Source organism: Ursus americanus, chromosome X (genome assembly GCF_024610735.1).
Source record: "Ursus americanus isolate L20-20 chromosome X, mUrsAme1.1.p, whole genome shotgun sequence".
In the NCBI taxonomy this organism is placed as follows: Eukaryota; Metazoa; Chordata; class Mammalia; order Carnivora; family Ursidae; genus Ursus; species Ursus americanus.
In genome coordinates, this window is record NC_142164.1 from 88,496,480 (window position 1) to 88,518,112 (window position 21,633).

The 21,633-nt window shown below is 38.1% G+C and overlaps 1 protein-coding gene across 2 annotated transcripts in view; it reads left to right on the forward strand.

The window, feature by feature from the left end:
• The window catches only part of MED14 (mediator complex subunit 14), a 73,095-nt gene that overhangs the window by 21,043 nt on the left and 30,419 nt on the right, over nucleotides 1–21,633 (forward strand). For both annotated transcript variants that reach the window (XM_087859873.1, XM_087859874.1), the window contains exons 11-15: nucleotides 9,166–9,291; nucleotides 11,148–11,226; nucleotides 15,106–15,265; nucleotides 18,773–18,967; nucleotides 19,353–19,487. In XM_087859873.1, coding sequence (XP_087715999.1) covers nucleotides 9,166–9,291; nucleotides 11,148–11,226; nucleotides 15,106–15,265; nucleotides 18,773–18,967; nucleotides 19,353–19,487 — 695 coding nt within the window. The remainder of the gene's footprint in view (nucleotides 1–9,165; nucleotides 9,292–11,147; nucleotides 11,227–15,105; nucleotides 15,266–18,772; nucleotides 18,968–19,352; nucleotides 19,488–21,633) is intronic.

A 21,633-nucleotide genomic window follows, 5' to 3' on the forward strand; every position in this document is an offset into this window, starting at 1 on the left:
AGTCCACGAAGAGTGCCCCTCTAATTTTACTGCAGTGGGAATACATAATATGACCCGGTAGGGGCCCTTCTTTTGGAGTTAAATCCCCTGCTGTATTAGACTTCCAGTCCTTTAAATAAACTAAGCAGGGTTTATATGGGGTGGGTTGCTAGTGACTATCAGATCAGGTTTAGGGAGGACATGGTTTGCATATTCATTTAGAGGTTTATGAATTAACCCAGCCTCAAGTGAATAATTCAACAAAGCATTATAGTCTCCATCTATTGATAGGTTTACAGTGAGAAAAGGTTTTTCATACAGTAACTCAAAGGGGCTTAACCCTGTTGGTTGTTGGGGGCAATCCTCATTTGGAGAAACCCTGATGTTAAAAGAGTAATCCAGTTTTCTTGAGTCTCAGTGCTTAAAATCTAGTATCTACAAAGATGTGTTATTGAAATATTTTCATTTTTAATCAGAGATAGCCAAATTGGGACTAATTTGTTTGTAAAATAAGTCCAATTTTAACAAACTTGGCCTAGTGATTTACATAAGCTCAGCAAGAATAGTTAGTGATCATAGGGATGTTTTACAATTTGCTTTGCTGGACTTTTTATAAGGAATCACTAGATTTAATTTCGAGTAGCCTCTCTAGGCCAGAAGCCAAGCCAAGTGCTTGCCAGACATACCTGCAGTACCTGTAGATTTGGGCAAATTCCTCTTCTTGAGATCCCCAAAGTATCCCGAGGTTCCTGCATCTGCCAGGAAGTGATAGTTTTTACTCACCTGGCAAGGCTGCTGGGAACTCTCTAAGCAAGGTATCAGGCCAACAGTTCCAAGGGGCTCTATTGGCTCCATGGTTCATAAAGTCAGCCTTAATTCCTTAAAGCTATATGGCCATATCTCAGTCGATGCAGGTCTCTCAAATACGACAATTCAGTCAAAGTCTTGGTAAAATAACCAATATTTCCAATGTTGTCGTGTCGTAAGGAGAACACATTCATACTGAACGTAAGCAAATAAGAATACTTTCGGAGACCTTTTGAATTTCATAGAGTTCAGGTAGAGAGAAAAGTTAAAGGCTTCCATTTGTTCAGAGGACTATTTTCTTGTTTTTCCATATCATAGATATCTTAAGAGAAAGTTTCCTTAGTCTAGAAGTACAAATATTAGAGAATCAGCAAAGTTTTAAACAGGAGTCATAAACTGTAATCATCCTCAGATTAGTTAGTTCTGGAAATTCTTAACCATTTCAGTTTTATGATCTTAAAGATATAAAAAAACCTGTATTTATCAAAAGCCCTTTTTATGAATCTCCTTGAAGATGAAACACGTTTTGCAAGGAAATAAGAACAATAACTATAAATGAAAAAAGACTAAAAAATGGACGTGGCTAAAGATCTGTGAGGTTACAACATAGCTGGCAAGGAAATCTGGTTATTTCTGTGACACATAACAGTTCAGCAGTCAGAATATTAAGTAATGGTCTTATACCAGAATATATTAATACTCTAAACTGTATATCATCTCTAGCTAGAATGGTTATAGCATTTCCCCAAACGTAACCTAAGGCTTATTATTTGTTTAACAGTGCTTCCAGAATAACTTAACATACCAAATAAAAAGGCCTAATGAGGCAAAGAGATTTAATTTCCAATTTAAATCTTGGGAAGTTTGTTAAAAAAAAAAAAAAAACTCAGAGTGGGGCACCAGGGTGGCTCAGTAGATTAAGCATCTGCCTTCAGTTTAGATCATGATCCCAGCATCCTGGGATGAGCCCAGCATTAGGGCTCCTGCTCAGCAGGGAGTCTGCTTCACCCTCTGCCTCTGACCCTCCCCCCACTCGTTCTCTCTCTCAAGTAAATAAAATCTTAAAAAAAAAAAAAAACCTCAGAAAGTTATAGCACATGCCCGAATAGGATTACAGATCATTATAAAGTTTAATTATTTTTATTTAACCAAGGTGACAATAAGAGATTCCAAAGGCTCGTACTTTCTCTCTCTCAAATAAATAAATAAAATCTCTAAAGAAATAAATCCCCTCATTTTAATCATAGTCCATCGTGACATGTAAAATTCCTTTCTAACGATTTCCCTGCAACAAACCTTCTACAACTACTTCATTCAGAGTTGCTTCCCTTATTTCCATCAGTCTTAATTACATTTAGCAGAATTTTTTTTTAAGATTTTATTTATTTATTTATTTATTTATTTATTTATTTATTTATTTATTTGACAGAGAGAGAGACAGCCAGTGAGAGAGGGAACACAGGCAGGGGGGAGTGGGAGAGGAAGAAGCAGGCTTCTGAGCAGGGAGCTGGATGTGGGGCTCAATCCCAGGACCCTGGGATCACGACCTGAGCCAAAGGCAGACGCTTAACAACTGAGCCACCCAGGCGCCCCACATTTAGCAGAATTTTAACTCTTAGGAACCTTAGTCTCCAGTGAAAGCTAACTAGTAACAAATTGTGAACTGTTACACCAAAACAAAGCTAACTAGTAACAAATTGTGAACTGTTACACCAAAACTAAAGCTAACTAGTAACAAATTGTGAACTGTTACACCAAAACTCTTCAGAGGGCAAATTTATGAATCTGTTAAGCACAAAGCGTGTTTACTGACAGACCCAAATATCCTTAGTTTCTCCGCAATAAGTCAGAAGCACAAACTGACATCCAATAATCAGTGCTTTAGCACTTTATCCTATTTGGAAAAGATCTAGATGTCCGATGAATTCAGGCCCACTTATCCAAGCAAAACTTTAAAGTTTCAGGTTACCAGAGACTTTGAAAGCTATCTTAACAATTACCCATGAAAGCTTGAGACAGTTAACCATCATTTTAAGTCATCTTTTTGCTAAAAATTGCAACAGAGGTAACACAAGCTTATTTGACCTTCAGTAAATCTTGGTAGAATAAAACTTTCACCTTTAATGCTGGTAACTTTAAAGACAGGTCTACATTAAGCCAACAAACTTAAGTTAGTTTAAATACTGAATTATATTCCACCTGGATCCTTTTTTAAAAGTCAGTTTGTTCCTCTTTGTTAATTTTTACCTGGGACACTGGTGGGGAAATCTCAAAAGTGGGTGGTGTTAAGTCCAGGGGCTGCTCTTCGCTCCTTGGTAGCGAGGGCAGAAGGAGGAGCCAGTAGTGCAGGAGGCACGGAGGATGGTATAGAAGCCACTTATGCAGGCCACACTCAAGGTGGTGCAGAAACAGGAGGAGGAGGAAGCTGAAGAGGTGAGGTGCTGCCAGAAGGCAGAGAAAAGGGTTCCCAATTCTAGAGCTCATCAGCCCAACAGAGGAGCAGATACCATGTTTTCCCACCAACAAAAGGAAATAGGCAGTCCATGTCAGGCCGGAGAAGACGGGGAATTTCCCTGAAACAAAGGGAGTCTTGGCAGCTCCTTGGGAATATTGCTTAAAGTCCCCATCCCAAGGTAGACTAACCAGAGAGAGTTGATTCCAGTTTTATCCATTAACCTGGCAAATGAGGAAGAAGCCCCCACATAGTGCTAGAGTAGCCTGGGTCTATTAGGAGGAACAGTGAGAAAGTCAGGGTCACCTTTGCTAAGAATGGCCTGTGTTTTCTCCAGCAACCTGGGTTTATTCGGAGGAGGCCTATATAGATAATTATCATCCAGTATATCAGGAGGGAGTTTACTGGTCTGGTTATGATCAAACACATTCTGCAAGAGGCCCTTAGGTCTGGGTCCTGATTTAGAGCCCTGAAGGCCTGGATGGACTTAGGGTACCTCCGTCTATTTGCTGTTTCTTGCACAAGAGATCTAACTTATAGATGCTACCGAGGTCATGCAGTACCTTTCTTAAATTTTGCAGTCGGAATGGTTTCCAGTGGGTTAAAAGACATCCCAAGGGAGAGTCCTTGGGGACTGAAGAGAGATGGTCCATTACCAAAACCCCCCCTACCCCCAACTCTCGGGGTCCCACACACAGGATGTGTCAGAGGTTCCTGATGTCAAAGCAACGCAAGGCGTCCCTTGAACAAAATCGCTATGATCACCATCTGCCATAAAGGCCCTGTAGGAGAGAGGCCTGCCTCCCACATCCCCATCACATTCTAGACTACGATGGGTGCCAGCATATGGACCCAGTTTACCTTGCTATGAAGGCCCTGTCATGCCCCATCGTGCCTTGGCTCGCCTTGCTGAAGGACCCACTGCCTAGGCTTGCCTCGCCATGAAGGCCACAAAGAACCTGCCATTTTTAACCCATGGAAAATACTAGAAAAGTTTTACAAGAGTACCCAATTTTGTAACTTAAGTAGTTAGAGGACGTTGACAGAAAACAGTAAAGATAGAAATCCATCATGATTTAAGCGACATTCCAACACATGTAGTCTACAGCCAGCTTCCCTAGGAAAACGGTTGGCGGTTGGGTTTTAATTCAATCGGTTCCTGGTTTTGGCCGGCTGCCAGTGGAGGTCTCTCGGCCAGAAGCAGCGAGACCAGGGATGTGGGAGGGGATCACAATCAACCAATGAGGAGGAAGCCTCACATGGGAGTGTTAAGATCGGTAGCCGTGCTAGTCACTTAGGTGGGTGTCCCGTGCCCAAGACGGACAACTTTGTATTAGGACGGGAATAAAGAGAGAGCATCAAGTTTATGGGTCTTGTTACCATTCCAGCCATTGTACTAACTTCCAGCCAAAAGGCAGTCTTTCTCGTCCCTGTAGAGTAGCCACGGGCTAGAGGATTGGAGCCTGAGCAGACGACATGAAAGTGTTCCAATAAGACCGTACTCCTTGAAGAACCCCTGGAATGAGAATAAAGGGAGAGCAAAGTACTCACAAGTGTGCATGGAAGCTCAGAGTCCAGATGAAAAGACTTGAAGCCCCACGTTGGGCTCCAAATGACGTAGTTTTTGTTTAGTGGGGTCCAGAGCCAATGTCCAAGAAAGAATTCTTGAGACATCTTTGGTGCAAAATGGTGGTTTTATTAAAGCACGGGGACAGGACCCATGGGCAGAAAGAGCTACTGCCCTGGGATTGTGAGGAGCAACTGATGACATACTTTGGGGTAGGGGAAAGTAAAGATCAGGGAAGTTTCAAAAGGATTTTCATATGCTGAAAGAAGACTGGGGAAACCTGAGGCCTTGGTATTGTCAAACCAAGGTTGTTTTTCCCTCTAGCAAGGCATTAACATTAAGACAGTTGGGAGCTTCCTGGAAGAGTTATGCTCTGCGTGTCTCAAATATTTGTCAATGGGCTGCGGGTTATAAGGACATTTAATTTTATCTACATTTCCTTCTGCCTTTATTTCCCACATCACATGATGAATAACACTGCTTTGAACATTGTTGTACAGGTTTTTGTGTGGACCTGTTTTAATTTCTCTTGGCCATGTACCTAATAGTGGAAGGGCTGGGCCATATGGTAACTCTATGTTTTACCTTTTTACACGTTTAACACCACTTTATAATCCCATCACCAGTAGTGTGTTGTGAGGTTTCCAGTTTATTTGCATACTTACCAATACCAGTTACTATCTTGGTTTCTAGCCATTCTGGTGGGTGTGAACTGGTGTATCGCTGTGGTTTTGATTTGCATTTGCCTAATGATTCTTGAACATCTTTTCATCTACTATTTCATAGTTTTAGCTCTTACATTTAGATTTAGATTACTTTTTGAGCTAACGTTTGTATGTGGGGTGAACTAGGGGTCCAACTGTTTTCTTTTGTTTGGGGGTATGCACTTTCAGTAACATTTGTTGGAAAAAGAAAAAACCAATGTTCCTATTTAATTGTCTGGGCACCCTTGTAAAGAAGACTTTTAAGGATTTTTGCAATCTTAATTTTTTATTTCTAACTTTTCAAAATAGTAAAATTCTAAAATTGTTGGGACTGGAAAATCGAGGTTTGTGATCTTTTGATAGGCTCTGGTTTACTTCACTATCCTCCATAAATAAGGCTTAGTAGTAGTAGTAAGTAAAAAACTCAGTGTGATTGCCCAGCGGTTGTTTAAATTACTTTGAAAAATAGACTAACCAAGTATTTACGTAGGAATAGTTTTGTGCCTTGTTGATATAAGTTGCAAAGATTTTCCTTCAGTGCCATTTTGTAGAGATCTCATTGGTTGGGCAGCCGGAAGGTCTGAGTTGAGCTGCATGTTCTAGAACAAGTAACACTCTTTGGGCCCCATTCTCTTCTGTAACTCAAGGATGTTAGTCCAGGCTCTTCCGGGATCTCTACCTCTAGCGGGAGTGTGCTCCACCAGTGGTTTTCATGTTCTGCGTGTATGTAGAGTCCTGGGTGTGAGAGAAGGGTGCTTTGGAGACCGTGCTGTCTTTCAGAGGTAGGCTCTTGCATGTGAGGTTGGGCTCCTCAGACCTGCTTTAATCAGAACAGTTCTGGAAATGAGGACTGCTATAGGAAAGGGCCTGCTCACCTACCATTTTATGACATACACTTTAACTTGTTTTAAAATTCATGTTTGTGCATTTGTATTCTTCATGCAGTCTTACTTGATCCCTTTTGTGATGGGAAAACATGCTTTAGTCACATCCTTTACTGGGACTGAGGACTGTTTTTGAATCCTATAGTGCAATCACCCTTAATCACCTGGTTTTTCTTCCCACTCCTCACTGGAATAAGCCAAGGATATGAGTAGCTTGGACAAGGCAGCATTTCAGGGAGGGCTAGGGGAATGTACAGACAGCAGGTTTTGGACAGTCTAGATGGCAGTGTGTTGTTTCATGGAGGTGGGAATGTCTCGAGGGATTGTAGGCAGAACTTTGAAGAAAAGGTCAAAAAAAGGCAGTGCAAGGAACTTAAGGTCACTTTGCCAGGTGGCCCCATTTGCAGCATTCCTGTCTCTTGAAAGCCTTCGTGTTGTGGTGTTTGAGTGCCAGAATCAGGGTATTGAGGGCCGTTCGGAAGCTGTGGACCACACACAGCTAGCTCTTCCTAACTGGGCTTAGTTGCCTCTCTTTAGTCTTCACACTTTATATTACTGTGTATTGGTCCATTCCTCATCTGGTCCTCAATAAATAGATATGGAGAAATAAGAGAGAAGATTTATATACATTCCCGGTGGAGGAAAAAGTAGTGTACCATCCTGTCATCTTGCACAGCCTTTAATTCCCCTTCTGTGTTTTATTTGTAAGTTTTGCCTTTTTGGATACCTTCACATCAGTTGCCTTTAAATGCTTAGGACCTTATATATTTTATTTTCTATAAAGAAAAATATGGACATTGGCAGTTATTAGGGATACACATCAAAGTATTTATCTTTTGGACTGTGCTTTCTATATTCTCTGCCCTGTCTTTTGAAGAATACTCAGTTTTGATAATCAGATTGAAATTATAATTGTTATCCTAATTGTCAGAATGAGTTTTGCACCATTGCTCCGCTTTAAAAATGGTTTTGCTAGTTAAAGACAATTATCATATGATCTCACTCGTGTGGAATTTAAGAAACAAAACAGGAGCATAGGGGAAGGGAGGGAAAAATAAAACAAGACAAAATCAGAGAGGGAGACAAACCATAAGAGACTCTTAATCATAGGAAACAAACTGAGGGCTGCTGGAAGGGAGGGATGTGGAAGGTTGGGGTAACTGGGTGATGGATATTAAGGAGGGCACGTGGTGTGATGAGCACTGGGTGTTATATAAGACTGATGAATCACTGAACTCTACCTCTGAAACTAATAATACCCTGTATGTTAATTAATTGAATTTAAAAGAAAAAGAACAAAAAATAAAAATGGTTTTGCTTTAAAGAATACATTTCTAATCCATTAGGAATTATAACAGTACAGATATGTGTTAAAAATCAGCAATCCTGCTTCAAATCTATAAGCAGTGTTTGTTATATTAACAGTAAATTCAGCAAAACATAATTTGAACTAATTTCTCACATTGCTCTGAATTATACAATATTGTAAAAAATTTGTACCTTTTTGTTCTTTTGTGTTTATTTTAGGTGACAGTTCTGCTGGCTCTGTATGTTAAACATTTCTTCACAGATATGTAGTAGACTACTTGAAAGATATTTGTTTTTATCTGATTAAATATGTCTCCTGCTATTTTTTGGCTTTATTAACTTGTTTGATAGCACCAATGTGTAGATAGCACCAATGGTAACTTCACCCATTTTAATTATTGTGCAAATTCCTAATAAGAGGTTTTGGTTTGTTTCTTTGATTCATAAAGGTCTACAGATAATGTACATTGTTGAGCACTTTGCTTTTTAAAGCACCTTCACAAACTTGTCATTTCTTCCTCCTAAGGACCCATGGCATGGACAGGAAGATGTTATTGTTCTTGTTTAACAAAGTAGCACAGAGAAGTCACCTGGTGAAAGGCTGGGCCTACATTACCACTCTCCTCACTGCCTGCCTTTTCTTCTGTGCTGTAGCGTTAGAGGAACGTGGTAACTAGAAGAGCATATTCCTTTTATAACTCCTCAGTCTGAGCAGCAGGGCTGTGCTTTCAGTGCTTTGCTCCTTTACTGGGTTTTGTTATGCCAGCTTGTGGGATTAAGGGAAGAGTTAATTGGGCCTAGTGGAAATACTACGAAGCTCTAGAACAAGTATATGGGCAGCTTTGGGAATTGGTGTTTAACAATTGCTTATGTTCGTTCTTATTTCATCTGTGACTTGAAAATGACGTTACATAAATAACTGGAAAAAAAATTTTCCTATATAAGCAATAATGCCTAATGGTTTTCAAGTGTTTTTTTTTTTTTTTTTAAACACACGGGCCCTAATTGCCAGAAAACCTCTGTTTCTGAAGAATGGCATTGAAAATACTGAGGCCTTAGATGAAATTTATTCTATTTACCAAACAATTTTCTTCCCACTGTATCAAAAAGAAAATCCTTAAAAACTACTTAGTAATTACTGAATGAAAGTAAAACTAGAGCTCAGCTCACTGATGAAGTTCATGTTTTCACTAGCTCTTTTAACCCTTTTTAAGGAATCTTGCGATTTTTTTTTTTTGCTGTAGTATTTGAGAGGGGTATGTTTGTTTCAAGTCACCTCAAGGAATACATTCTTCCTTTTGAGCTACTAATTGACATAATAGTACTATTCCAATTTTGCAAAATCATGTTTTTCCTCTAACATTCAGGATTGTTTGATAGTTCATTTGTTTCTACTCACTGAAAAATAATTTTTTCTGGAAAATATTCAGATAGAAATATAATTTTTCATTCTTAACCGTTCAGCTTCCATAGAGACTGCTCTTCCAGCTCTTGTTGTTCCCATCCTGGAGCCTTGCGGTAACTCAGAGTGTCTACACATTTTTGTAGACTTGCATTCTGGAATGTTTCAGTTGATGCTTTATGGACTTGGTAAGTTAATGATACAGTCACTCAGCATAAAGAAGAATGTTAAACAAAAGCAAACTAAAATTTTTCTGCCATTGGGTATTGGAAGGGGTGGTATTAGTACAGAAAGTAGATGTGGAAGGAGTAACTCTGGCTGACATCTGTTCCTTGAGGCCAGTTTTAAGTCTACTTTGGATTTTCTTGTATCAAAAATTAAACTTCCCAACATGAAGTGCGTTCATGTTGTTTTGTAAAAAGAATAATGTTGATGGCTGATGTTTTTTAGATTAATGATATTACCACTAATAGTTGGGTGACATGGAAACAGCTACAGAGGATTCTGATGTCACTCATGGCTGAAGAGCAAATTCATGACAGTGTAAACATCTAAAAGTTGATTTACGGTACAGAATCCTGGAGAAGAGGGATTTTTTTTTCCTGGCCTAAACATAGTAGACATTAACATTGGATTTCTAACATGATCTGTTACCAAGTTGGTTTCAGAACCATGTTCTGAAATGATGAACCACTTGGCACTTAGTGTTTTTGTATTGCTAATGGAACAGTGTTCTTGCACATATTAGCACATTTGCTGCTTGAAATTAGTATTAAGCTAGATTGGTGAAAATAAAAGGTTTTCTGATTATACTGTATAAAGATAAATTTGTCTATGAATTGTTCATGGAAGACTGGTCTCATTACTTGAATCACATTGCATTTATGTTGGCTAAATGATAAGTGGCACACTTAGGAATTACCTTTTAACTGTGGTTCCAAAGCACAAGGTATTTGTTCGTTCCTCAAAAATTTTTTCTATTTAACTGTTTTCTTGACTATTTACATAATACACACTCGTAAATAAGGAAGATAAACATGTAAAAGTGAGAGAAACAAAAAATAGTTAACCTGTTAGCAGTCATTCTTGTTTCAGGGGATACATGCTTGGCTCAGTTCAGGCTACCATAACAAAGAACCACAGAGAGGGTTGCCGAAACAATAGAAATTTATTTTGTCACAGTTTTGGAGTTTGGAAGTCTAAGATCAGGTTGCCAGCATGGTTCGGTTCTGGTGAAGGCTGTGTTCCTGGCTGGGAGATTTAGGTCTTCTCTCTGTCATCACATGGCAGAAAGGAGAGCAAGCAAGCTCTCTGATGTCTCTTCTTATAAGACACCCATCACATCATGACCTCGGTCCTACCCTCATGATCTTGTCTAAACCTAATTATCTTCCAAAGGCCCCACCTCTGAAAACCATCACATTAGGAGTTTAGGGCTTCAACATATGAATTTCCATAGCAGTGCTATTCTCGTTTTCTCTATACTTTTTTCTTTAGTTGAAATCATTTTATGTTTTGCTTTTTGTGCAACATGCTGTTATATAACATTTTTTGGTGTCATTAAAAATTCTAAGTGACATTTAGCAAGCAGAACTTAAGCCAACAGCTCTTGCTTATGCCAGAAATCATTTGTGTTTAATAAACATTTTAATGGAGTTGTGTAGTTTTTGCATTTTTACGGTTTTAAGCTTAGTAATACTAGGAGTTTGAAATACATGTAAGTGAAAAATATTAACTATACCAGGAGTTTTGGAAATTAAAATGGGAATTAAAAAGAATTAATTCATGTATTTGTTACTTGTTCTTCCCGCTAGTGTACATTTGATATTAATTAGTTGTCTTACCTGTAACTCTCTTTAAATGTTAAAGAGGGTAAACAAATTCGGTTAATTTATGCCTAATGATGCATTTAGTTTAGTTTTTCTCTGACTCAAAAATAACATTACTTGCTGCCTAAAACAATAATTTTCATGTAAGTTTTGGGCTATCTAAATATTTGATGGCTCATGTAAGCAGTGAATTAACAAAGTGCTGTATTCTGTAGACCAGGCCACGCTGGATGATATGGAGAAGTCTGTGAACGATGATATGAAACGAATTATCCCTTGGATTCAGCAACTAAAGTAAGCTTATTTATTTAGCTCAAGACTAAAAATGGAAAGTTATTTTGACATGATATATTTTCTTCTCCATCATTACTCTGGATCAGTCACTGTCCTTAATGTTTATGACCTGAAACTTGAGCACCTTTTGGTACTTGGAATTGAAATTCTCTTGGAATAGGGCTGAGATGGCAGGGTTTTGTATCCAGTTCCCCTCCAGAGCAAATACAGGTATGAAGGGCATGACACTCTACTTCTCATTCCTTGCCACACTTCCTCCTGCCACTGTACAAATCACTTACACAATGAATTTTATTGAATCTAGTGTTCTCTGCGATAGAGTCTTATTTGTTCTTACCCCAGATAATCTTCATGGTATGAATCTACCAGATGACATTTCCAGAATAGTTGTTTCTGCTTCTGTAATACTGTCATTCAATACTGTCTCAAAATCCTTTGAATGCTTCATACTGTTAAACCAAAGAACATTAAAAATGGAGCTAGAGATAATTCTGTGAGGTTTCATTGCCATCCTGGTACACAGAGGTACCATTATGGTGACTCTAACAAACTCTCTTTTAAAATTAATAAAACAGAATTCCAAGAGATAAAAAAAATAAATTTCAGTGATCAAAACCCAAACTGGCAAATGGAGAAGGGGGGAGGGGCTAGACTGTTCAGAGAGATCTGTTGATTTTGTGATCTAGCCTTACCCCTTCTCCTTTTGCCAGTTTGAGTTTTGTATAAATATTTGAAGACTTCACTATAATCAAGTAATGTTTTCATTAACAAGATACGATTTTTAATGCCAGTAGATAGATAATGTTTTAGGAGCCTCCTTTTGAATAGCTGCTTAGTTTAACCGTATATGAAAAATGATAGTCATTACTCTGGGTAACGCATTCCAAAATTTTTAGTGATGTAGCATATCTTTGTGCATTTGGCTAAACAAATAAGGTTTAAATACTTAAATGCTTAATACCTCACATCTTGCGTAACTCAAGGTTATCTGGCAGTCCAGCTAGCAGAAATAGAACATAAAACCCGAAAGCTAAGTCCCCAAAGCCTTAAACTTATCAAATGTGTCTCTGTACTTAAACACATAATTTCAAAGAAAGGTCCCCTGGTTATCACTTAAAATAGTGCTTCTCAGATGATCTTTGGTGAATGACTAGTTGATTGCTATTCTATCATGGGACATTAATATTTTTGAAATGACTTTATTGAAGTATAATTTTGGTACCATAGAATTCACCCATTTTAAGTGTATTATTCAATGACTTGTAAATTTACTGAGTTTTGCAACTATAATCACAATCCAATCTTAGGACATTTGGAACATTTTCATCACCTCAATAAGGTGTTCATTTACAGTTAACCCCCATTCCCAACCTAAGTCCCAGGCAACTATGAATCTACTTTCTGTTCTTATAAGTGAAATGATAAAGTATGTGGTCTTTTGTGACTTGCTTCTTTCACTTAGCTTACTGTTTTGAGGTTCATCCATTTTATAGCAGGTATCGAAGCTTAATTCCTTTTTATGCCTGGATGATATTCCCTTATATGGCTTTGTACCACATTTTGTTTATCCATTTATAAATTGATGGACGCTTGGGTTGTTTCACTTTTTTTTTTTTTTTTAAGATTTATTTATTTATTTTTGAGCGAGAGCACACACAAGTGGGGGAGGGGCAGAGGGAGAGAATCTTAAGCAGACTCCCGCTGAGCAGGAGCCTGACATGGGGCTTGATCTCATGATCCTGAGATCCTGACCTGAGCCTAAATCAAGAGTCGGCTGCCTGACCAATTGAGCCACCTAGGTACCCCTGGGTGGTTTCACTTTTTGACTATTATGAATAATGCTGTTCTGAATATTAATGTGTAAGTCTCTGTGTAGGCGTACATTTTCATTCCCCTAGGAATGGAATCGCTGAGTTACACAGTAAATTTATGTTTAACTTTTTAAAGAAACTGCCAAACTAGTTTCCTGAGTAGCTGTGTCTTTTTAAAATCACATCAGCAGTGTTTGAGGGTTTCTGTTTCCCTGCATGCTTGCCAGCACTTGTTACTGTTTTTGACTATAACCATCCCAGTGAGTGTAATGAGGTATTGCATTGTTGTTTTCATTTATATTTTTCTGATGACTGATGATGTTGAGCATCTGTTCATGTGATTACTTTTCTTATAATGTGCAATGAAAAGAAATTCTACAAAAAAGAAACGAAAAAACGTGTAAAATATAAACCCTAATTTTTTATTGTAAGAACCAGCAGACAAAATTACATCTCAGTAAATATAATCAGAACAAACAGTCTAAAAATAAAAAAATCTGTACACATTTTTCACTGGAAGTGTGCAATAGGCAGTTAATGCAGAAAAATCACTCTTACGCTTACATTTTTTTGTTCCATAAAATCAAAACAAAGTTAAGAGTAAACTGGCAATTCCATATGTACTTTGAAAAGAGTATCTTGTATTTATAATTTATATAAATACACATTTATATATATTTAGAATTTATATTGTATTACTATTATTTTGTATTTAGAATTTTTAATGTAACCAGTAAGCTTGTTTTTTGCTTGTTGTAACTGATCTAGATTGGGTTGATGATCATGCTAATCACAGGAGATAATGTATATCTTAACTGTTTCTGTTTTTCTTTAAAAACATACATAATAGAGATCTCAGTCTCACAAAGTCTCACATGTTGATGGAACTGGAAGTAGAGATTTGAAAGCACTTTGGGCAAGTTCAGAACATTCATTTTTAACTTTTATCTAAAAGAGCAAGTATTGTTGCGTTTTCAAAAATTTATCTTCATTCCTTCATTGTAGCCAGTTCTAGCAATTGATCCTGTGAAGTTGCAGATAAATTTAAGTTGTTTTTCAGTGAAAAAAAGATGCTTTCTAGACTTTATACATTTTTGGGTAATAGGTGACAAACTACCCTTAAAATGTTGTATGTTATGACATGGTTTTACTGCACGTGACTAGTACAGAGTTTGTACCACATGGAGCTCACTACACAAATGCAGCAGCACCCAGACTGGTCTATACCCTGTGCAGCAAGGCCAGCCTACTGATTGTGAGCTTGGATGTTGTTGTAATTGTTATGTTGCTGTGGAAAGTTTCTGAATTCATATTCTTATTTTCTGTAGTTACTTCATTGTGAACCAGTGAGAGTTTGTGAACCAGTCATTTTATGACATGATTTTGCTGCACATGACTAGTACTTTTTCCATATATTTTACACACACACACACACACACACACACACAGTGTCTAGCCTCAAGGATAGCTAATCAAATAAAAGAAGTGAGAGGAGTACTATAAAAAGATCAAACTGAAATCTGGTGGCTTAACCGAGAGAGAGGAGGGGAAAAGGGTAATTAATACTTACTGGCACCTCTAGATATAACTATCACTTTACACATACACAGTATACGAACTGGGACTGTATATCTCTAGTGATACTAGAAAAATTAGGTACATTTATACCTATTTATTATTCTATTTTGCTTTATAAGCACCTCAGGCATTTTATAAAAGATGTTGAGGTTAGTTATTGCTGTCTTTATAAACCATAGGAAAGCCATCATTTTCTTTAAGACACTGCTACAGTGTCCCAGCCTTAATACTTCTTAAATTCTTCCTTATGACTAATCAAAACCATTCACCTCACAATTTCAACTCCTTAAACTAGAACTAGAGCTAACAGACCAATGCAGAACTTGGAGAAATGATTCATCATTATGGTTATGTGTCTTGTTACTAGTTCGGTTAAATTTCAGATTGTTATTTTTTAGTGGTCTTCAGTAGTCAGTTTACAAATCGGTTGCACACAGTTACTCAGAAGAATCTATGATTTTGTGATGTGAATTATCTCCTTTCAATTAAGGTTTTGGCTTGGACAACAGCGTTGCAAACAATCTATAAAACATCTTCCTACAATAAGCAGTGAAACATTGCAGCTGTCCAATTACTCAACCCATCCTATTGGAAACCTTTCTAAGAATAAGCTGTTCATTAAACTTACCCGTCTTCCGCAGTACTACATCGTAAGTATGCAAAGGGGGGATTTTGGTGATCAAGTTCAGTAATTCTATTAGTATCTCACATGATTTATTGCTTAACTTAATTTGCAAACGTATTTTATTGGATATTCGACTTTAGTGATTCTCAACCTAGGAGGTAAGGATGGGGGCGAGAGGAAAATCGTGTCTAAGAAATGATACAATGATCAGGCAGGGTTGAGGAATATAAGGTATGTCTCCATCCCTCACCCTCAGATCTTTCCTGTAGTGAGGCCTTGTTTCTGCTTGGGATGAAGCATCTCTATATGGGAGGAAAAACTTTGAAATCAACTCCTGTGAAAGTGTGGAGGCGTTTTGGTGTCAGATAAACTTGCTTGGTTTTAATCAAATGTTAACTTACATAATGCATCCTTTTAAATGCAGCTGGCTGAAGTAGCTTTATATTCTCATCCTTTATTGATTGAAGGCATATACATAGAGATTTTTATTGATTGCATGTACCTTTCAGGGCACAGTAAGATCCTTTCTTACTCTTTTTTCACTCTTTCTAGGTGTCTTCTAGTTAGTTTCTTTGAGATCTTTGAATAGGTTAAAAGTTGCAAGAATTTGAAATATGAACTCACCCTAAATACATTTCTCTGCTTGTAGAAATTTCTGTGTATACCACATAGATATTTTTGGCTAAGAATCTGAGATGTTTGAAAAACTTAATTCAAGATTGTTGGTTGAAGGTAGTGGGAGTGAATTTTTTTAAGGTTTTGAGCTATATTTTTAAAAGATAACTATCTTAAAAAAAAAAAGATACCCTATGTAGCCTGACATATCTTAGGTTAGCATATTTATATAGGGCAGTAGGTTTGTCATTGATGTGAACTTCACTTTTTATCTGAATTTTAAAACCTCAGTTGTTGAACTAGATTTGGTATGTGAGAAAGGATTGTTGTCTCTGTCCTTAGTGAGCTGCCTGGTCTACATATAAAATGATATTCAGAATACACGTATAATCAAACCTATGAACACACAAAGATCCTTATACTCAGCCAGAGACAGAGTGGTTTTATTATTTCTGACCTTATTTAGTATCAACAGAAACCAGACATTAGTTTCAATGACTAATGATTTATTATAAAGCAGTAATGTGTTTCATGTGGCTTAGACCAAAACTGAATCTATGTTACTCTTTATCCTTCTTATTTCTCACTTGGTGATACATTCATAGAAGTGGAAAAAACTATTGTGGACATTAAGAAGAACAGAGGAAAGGCTTGCTGCCTTTAATGTCTGCCATTTTATTTTTGTCAGCTTTATTAAGATATAATTCACATACAGGAAAAGTTTAGACTGTGTCTGAGTTGTAATAAATACATACACTATTGTAATCCCCATCTCAGCAGAACACAGAACAGATCCATCACCCCCAAAATGCTCTCATGCTGCTCCTCTATAATCAGACCCTCCCCCCACTCTCAGCGTCCACTGACCTGTTTTCTGTCTATATGGGTTTGCGTATCAGCCTAGTTTCTTTCACTCATCATAATGCCTTTGATTTTCATCCATATTGTGATGTGTACAGTTCATTCCTGTAATTGGAGTAGTAGTCATGGTGTGGATGTACTATGGTTTGTTTAACCAGTCTCTGGTGATAGGGCATCTGGGTTATTTCCAATTTGGGGCAATTATGAATAAAGCTGCAGTTAAGCATTTGCATATAGGTGGGGGTTTTTTTAGTGAACTTAGGTTTTTACTTCTTTAGGATGAGTAACCAGGAGTAGGATTGTTGGGTTAGTGTATAACGTCAGTGTATGTTTAGCTTTATAAAAAACTGCCAAACTCTTTTCCAGAGTGGCTGGGCCGTTTTGCATTACTGATGGCAATACAAGAGAGTTCTAGATGCTCTGCATTCTTGCCAGCACTTGGTATTATAACTTTTAAATTTTAGCCATTCTGGGGGCACCTGACTGGCTCAGTCAGTGGAGCATGCGACTCTTAATCTTGGGGTTGTGAGTTTGAGCCCCACGCTCGGTGTAGAGATTACTTAAATTTTTTTTTAAAAAAATCTTTAAAAAATAAATTTTAGCCATTCAGATAGACGTATAGTGGTATTTTATTGTAGTCTTCATTTATGCTGCCCTAATGACTGACGATATTGAATATCTTTTCATGTGGTTTTTTTTGCCATCTGTATATCTTCTCTGGTGAAGCATCCATTTTCCTTTTAACTATTCCATTTCCTCAGGTGCATCACTGTGATATTAGGTGTTAGCCTAAAAATTTCATAAATAGAGTGTGTGGGGAGGGCGTGGGGTGAGGGAGAGAAGGGAGGCAGGAAGAGAGACAGGAAAGCATATGTTGGTTAGAGCAATGGTCCACTGGCATTTATTTCTCCCCCTGAAGTATTTAGGGGATTTTCTTAAATTTTAGGTAGAACTTGAAAACAGTAAGCTGCTATAGTGCGTAAGAGTAAAGTCTCTGGAGCCAAACTGGAATCAAAGCATGAATCCATCACTTCTTAGCTCTTGAGACTTGGGGCAAGTAACTTAAGTATTTTGTGCCTCAGTTTCTTCATGAGAAAAATGGAAGGCAATATCCCTTCTCTACAGAGTTATTAGGAAGACTGAATGCATTAACCTCTGCCAAGTACTTGGGACAGTATGCGGCGTGTAGTACTCTCTATATCAGCGTTGGCAGTTGGTGGTGGTGGTGTCATTATCCTCACAATGACCATATTGATCAGGGTTTATTTTTATATGCTTCCAATTGTGAGAGTTAGTTGTCATTTTTCTCTGCTCTAACAGTGGAATTCTTAGGAGGTTTTATTTTTCTTTAAGATTTTGTTTTATTTTTTAAAGATTTTATTTATTTATTCGACAGAGATAGAGACAGCCAGAGAGAGAGGGAACACAAGCAGGGGGAGTGGGAGAGGAAGAAGCAGGCTCATAGCAGAGGAGCCTGATGTGGGGCTCGATCCCATAACGCCGGGATCACGCCCTGAGCTGAAGGCAGATGCTTAACCGCTGTGCCACCCAGGCGCCCCTAAGATTTTATTTTTGAGTAATTTCTATACCCAATGTGGGGCTTGAACTCACAACCACAAGATCGAGTCACATGCTTTACTGACTGAGCCAGCTGGGCGCCCTCTAGGATGTTTTAATGGTTAAGGGAAATAGGGCAATTTGAAATAGATAGATACCATTCTAGAAAATCTAGCCGATCTGTTGGACTTAAGCATACAGTATTTTAAGCTAAGGTATGAATATCCAGAACACTTGATGCTATAATAGTCTAAATGGTCCATTTGCTATAGTTTATGATGGTTTTTGCTTTTATTCATTTGTCTGATCTATTTTTTAAAGAAGTGTATATTTAATAGGAATGCCTTTTTTGTTGAGAATTATGATTGATTTGTCCTCATTTAAAGAAGAAAGACCATCCACATTAGATTTACAGTTCTGAGCCCTACTTGCTATAAGGTGGAAAATAGGCAACACTCATCATTTCTCTGAGTCTCATTTCTAACTCGGGCCTTCTTAGGTTGTAGAGATGTTGGAGGTTCCCAATAAACCCACGCAGCTGTCGTACAAGTACTACTTCATGTCTGTGAATGCTGCGGAACGTGAGGACACCCCTGTCATGGCTCTCGTGCTGCAGCAGTTCAAGGAAAACATCCAGGAGTTGGTTTTTCGCACCAAACCTGGCAAACAGCCTAGGACCGGTCCCAAGCGCAAGGTGGGATCACATACAGAAGTGAGCACAGGATTTGTGTGTATTAACTCTGTCGTGTTCTTTCACCATTTTTAACATGGGAAAGAATCAGATCTGGTTTGTAAGAGACTGGGGGGCAATAAGGTGTAAGTAACAATTTTCTGCATTTTCTTGAAAATGCCTCTCTCTTAATTAATCATTAATTATACACCATTTCCGCAAGAGAGTTTGCTAACTACACAATATTTACATAAATTTCCAGTATTTAGGTCGAAATATTTGCTCAATAAATATTTGGTCAATGCATAACATTTGTTTTGGTTAACCTTGAGCTATAGTAGTTTACTGCCTTAACTAATTGCATCACCTGTACTTTTTTGCCCACTTGTGTTCTTTACTTAAATTCTAGTTGTCTGATGATCCATGTCCAGTAGAACCCAAGAAAACCAAACGATCAGGAGAAATGTGTGCCTTCAATAAAGTTCTAGCTCACTTTGTTGCTATGTGTGATACAAATATGCCATTCGTAGGACTTCGGTTGGAGGTAATTTTTTGAAACAATTTTGAGTATGCTATATAAAAGAGTAATTTTTAAAATGCCTTGCTAAAGCTACATGGATTCCATTAGGAGAACCAGAATAGCTGTGATTTTGTTCATTTTGGGAGGGATGGGGTTGAAATTACAGCATCTCGTGGTATACCTGTAAAACATGACTTAATTATTTTGTCTTTCTGATTTCCACATTGTGAGTGTTCTGCTCTTTACGGAAATGGAAAATAAATTCTTCCTAATTTAAAAAAAAAAGGACAACTTTTGAGTATTAACATCTTACTTGCATACCTCTTAGTAGGAATATTGTCTCTTAGAGGTGGTTAGTTGATAAAGGGGTGGCTTATTTTTGAGTTGGTGAAGCCATACATATTGCTTATACACTAATTAAACTGGGTTCCTTTCTGAGAAACAGGTCAGAAAGAATATTAAACCCAATTTTTAAGGAATAGACTTACATAGAATTAGTGGCTTTCAAGAATACACAGTTGTATCCAGCATGATCCCCAAACATGAGAGTAAAGGGCGGCAACAGAACCTGCATTTTTATAGTTCCAAAAAGGACTTTGGCTAAGGATTGGCATCCCTTTAAAGGGATACACCAAAACCTTAATTATTTCCCTCTATTTTAAGGGAATATAAGACTTTGTAAGACTCCTCCCCTTTGTAAATTATTGGGAATGAAGTGGAGATTTTTGCCACAATAAAAAAAAATTTAATATTAATAAAACAACTGAGGATACCCCCCCCCAAAAAAAAAGTTTAAGAAGAGACCTGGGCATGTGGAAGTGAATTACTTCAGTGAAACCGGTGATGATAGTGTTGGGAAGACTTGTTGAACACTTTCATGCTTTAGAGCAGGAATTGCTAAACTTTTTCTGTAAAGGGCCAGATAGTAAGTGTTTTAGGCATTGTGGCTCATATGGTCTCTTATTACAGCTGCTCAGATCTGCTTTTGTAGTGTGAATCAGCCATAGTTGATGTTAAAACAGATGAGTGCGGCTGTGTTTCAGTAACACTTTATTTACAAAAACAGTCGTTGGGCCGGATTTGGCCCATGAGCTGTTTTATGCTGACCCCTGCTTTGTAGGGTTTCAGGGTCTGAAGCCAGAGGGTAAGGTTTAAACTATGAAGGACAGGAATAGCCCAGAGAAGGTGAGGCCCAAAAACACGCATCTAAAATAGATACTCATGTCCTTGATGTCCTAGCTCCTAGAACTGTGAGCTTGATGAATGTCTTCTTGTCTGGGTACTGGCCATAGCTCCTAAACTACAGTGTCCATGCTTCCTATCTACTTGACTGTGTTCTTGGGCTTTTTTATTGTGCCCTGTGGATTGATGACATGAATGTCATTCATTTACTACCTTTGTAGTGGGAAGTAGGCTACATGGTACCCAGGGACAGTGTGATGTCTCTCTCCCTGCCTGCTCTCCACCCTCACCACCCACAAAACTTGGAAAAACTTGTCTTTGTAGTGCCCACATAGACTAACACCTGTAGACATAGTCCTCTCGGTCCCCCTTCCCTGTGCTCCTATGCCTGTTGCACACACAGGACATGTAAAAACATTGTATAGTAGTACTCTGTTGAACCCACTCAAGGTCTTAAACAGCCTATTTTTTCTTCTCTCAATGAAAAAGCCATGTTGAAGACAAAAGCAAGTGCATTTTCTGCCTAAAGTACTTTATACTGAGATGTGAATAACTCAGTCTAATCTTACCAGGGATGTTAATATCTCTGATCCATAAGACAGAGACAGTGTTTCTGAGTCCTCCTACATTTGGTTTCCTTTTGAATCTGAACTATGGCCTATTTGTTCAGCAGCTATTTTTCTTTTTTTTTTTTTTAAAGATTTTATTTATTTATTTGACAGAGACAGCCAGCGAGAGAGGGAACACAAGCAGGGGGAGTGGGAGAGGAAGAAGCAGGCTCCTAGCGGAGGAGCCTGATGTGGGGCTCGATCCCAGAACGCTGGGATCATGCCCTGAGCTGAAGGCAGACGCTTAACGACTGTGCCACCCAGGTGCCCCAGCAGCTATTTTTCTTAAACCTCTGCCCTTCCCAGGCCCAAAGAGCAGGGCTCAAATACTTAGGGCTGCTTTAAACCCTTTCTGGAACAAGGTGGGTATAAATAAATAG